The sequence below is a fragment of the Myotis lucifugus genome, unplaced genomic scaffold, assembly GCF_000147115.1.
Source record: "Myotis lucifugus unplaced genomic scaffold, Myoluc2.0 scaffold_13, whole genome shotgun sequence".
Lineage (NCBI taxonomy): Eukaryota > Metazoa > Chordata > Mammalia > Chiroptera > Vespertilionidae > Myotis > Myotis lucifugus.
In genome coordinates this window covers 14954332-14956778 of record NW_005871061.1, presented here as the reverse complement: position 1 = coordinate 14956778, position 2447 = coordinate 14954332, and the positions used below count along the sequence as shown (strand labels likewise).

The following is a 2447-nucleotide window of genomic DNA, read 5'->3' as shown; positions in this document are numbered from 1 at the left end:
AGGAACTGAGTAAGGTATCAGAATTGTCATTAGTATGGATGTTGAAGTCATTCAAATAAAACTTTGTGATAGTAAATGTAATCAATGATACCACAAAAGGGCTATGATTAATGAAACAATCACATTAGGACAATATTCAAATAGGTTGCTCAAAAAATGCAATTGATTTACTCACAGCAGTTGCACTTATATTCATGAACATTTTAAAATATTATATACACCAGATGCCCAGCACTGAGACGCCCTACTCACCCAGACTGGGATGAAACCTGGAAAACGTCAATGCTGCCAGACTCCTTGGGATCCCCTCACACCCCCATGCCTCTTGTAATGGATCCTCCCTCACCCTTCCCCCAATGCTCTTGAGTAAAGGTCACTTCTTCTGGTCCCACCTAAGAGCCAACCGCCAACCCGCCAACCACTACTGACCTGCTGTCTAACACCTGAGCATGCCTGTCTCCAGCTGCACTGGCCACCTACCCTGGGAACACTCACCCCGCAGCATAAATCTGAAACCCGGCCACTGTAACCCTGCAAACCCTGCTTCTGCACCTCCTTGGTCTTGGTGCCCTGCACCTCCAGAAATGACGTCCCCACCACCCTCATATGTACACCAGAACTACCACCGAGACTGTGAGGCTGCTGGAAACCACAAGATCAACCCTGAGCTCTATGCTGCTTAAGTGTACATGTCCATGGCCTTTTACTTTGATTATGATGACGTGGCCTTGAATCACTATGTCCAGTTTTCCGGCAGTAATCTATCAAGGAGAGGGAGCAGGCCAAGAGGCTGGTGTGACTGAAGAACCAGTGAGGGGGTTGCCTCCTCCTGGAGGACATCCACAGGCCACAGCAGGATGAATGGGAAAGCAGCCTGAGGGCCATGGAGTTTGCCAGGTGTCTGGCAAGAGAGTGAAGCAGAGCCTGCTCAATCTGTACCAGCTGGCCACCGAGAAGAAGGATGCCCACCTGTGCAACTTCCTGGAGAGTCACTATCTACAGGAACAGGTGACGTTCATCAAAGAGTTGGGGGACTATATCACCCACCTGTGCAAGATGGGAGCCTGACATCTGGCCTGGCAGAATACCTCTTTGACAAGCTCACCATCGGTGCCAGCAAAGAACTGAGCCTGGACTGCCTTCTTCATAGCCATGGGGTGAGTTCCCCTGGTCACCATGTTGAGCATGCATATTACTATATTGCCCTTGCAAAACGTTCACTTAATTTTTAATGTCAAGTTTTAACATTTCTTCAAAATAAGTTATTGGTTCTTAAATAAATGAAAGTCTTTGATTCCTTTGCCCCAAAACCCTCACCTTTTAAGTTTTTAAAAACTATCCAGGAATCTCCACCCATCCATGCCCCAATTACATGCAGCTCAAGATCTCCATTGATGAAAGAAGGAGTTATTCTGTGGTTCCCTGGTTGGAAGGAGGAGGTGTTCTGTGGAAGCCTGGAAAAAAATTAATTTTGCTCCTAAAAACCATGTGGTATAAGGAGGTGGGATGGGCTGAGGTGGATAGTCTTGGGCCCTGGGAATATGGATAATGGATAATGGAATATGGATAAATGTTCATGCTAAAAGTATAAAACATGGCCTTAAAATCTTAGGGGTGCTTGTCTCTGGAGAAAGAGGGAATAGAATGGGATTGGGCAGGGATTAAAATAGAAAGTTCTTATATTTTACCTGAAATATTTTAGTTTACTAAAATATGCAAATGTTGTTTGTTAACATTATTTGGGTAGCAAGAAGGAGACCTCAGAAGCCATCTTGGCATAATACCTCTTTGACAAACTCATCCTGAGCAATACTGATCTTGATAGCTGAGACTTAGGCTGGCTTTCACATAGACATGGGAGTGACTTCCCATGGTCACCAAGCTGGACATGCATATTGCCCTTATAAAACATCCAAACATAGTTATTTGCTTCAATTGTACTCTTTCTTCCATTAAAGTAACATGGTATACCAAACTCCAATAGAAAGACTGAAAAATATAAGATCAAGGCTGAGGGTAAAATTTCTGATATAGAATAGTAAGTAGATAAATTCCTCGGAATATTGTCAGTTACTCACTTCTTTGAAGAATGTAGAAGGTAAGGGAGACCTGAAGCTGGAAGACCAGTTAAGAGATCTTGTAACTGGTCCAGGTGAAAGACAATGGTGGCTTAAACTGTGGTGGTGACTGAGAAAGTGAAGAAATATAGACAAATTCCAGATGGATTGGATGAGCTGACAAGATTTGCTGATGGACCAGAGGTGAATAATAAGAAATAATCTAGGTTCTTGTGTTTAGAATTCAATACCTGGATTAATGGTTGTACTATTTATTAATTTGGAGACTTTTGGCCAGGAGCATATCTGGGGTAGAAGGGTTGGAACTATGTAAAACCTGAGATGTCTAGTAGAGGTCCAGGTAGAACTATCATGCAGATAACTCTGAAG

The 2447-nt window shown here is 43.4% G+C and overlaps 1 protein-coding gene across 1 annotated transcript; it reads left to right on the top strand.

Moving 5' to 3' along the window:
- Positions 1-584: 584 nt before the first annotated feature.
- Positions 585-2187, top strand: LOC106696347 (ferritin heavy chain). Its single transcript, XM_014452173.1, is given in 5 exon segments — positions 585-744; positions 747-902; positions 905-1063; positions 1066-1157; positions 2089-2187. Coding segments are annotated over 5 exon segments (666 nt in total).
- Positions 2188-2447: the final 260 nt, after the last annotated feature.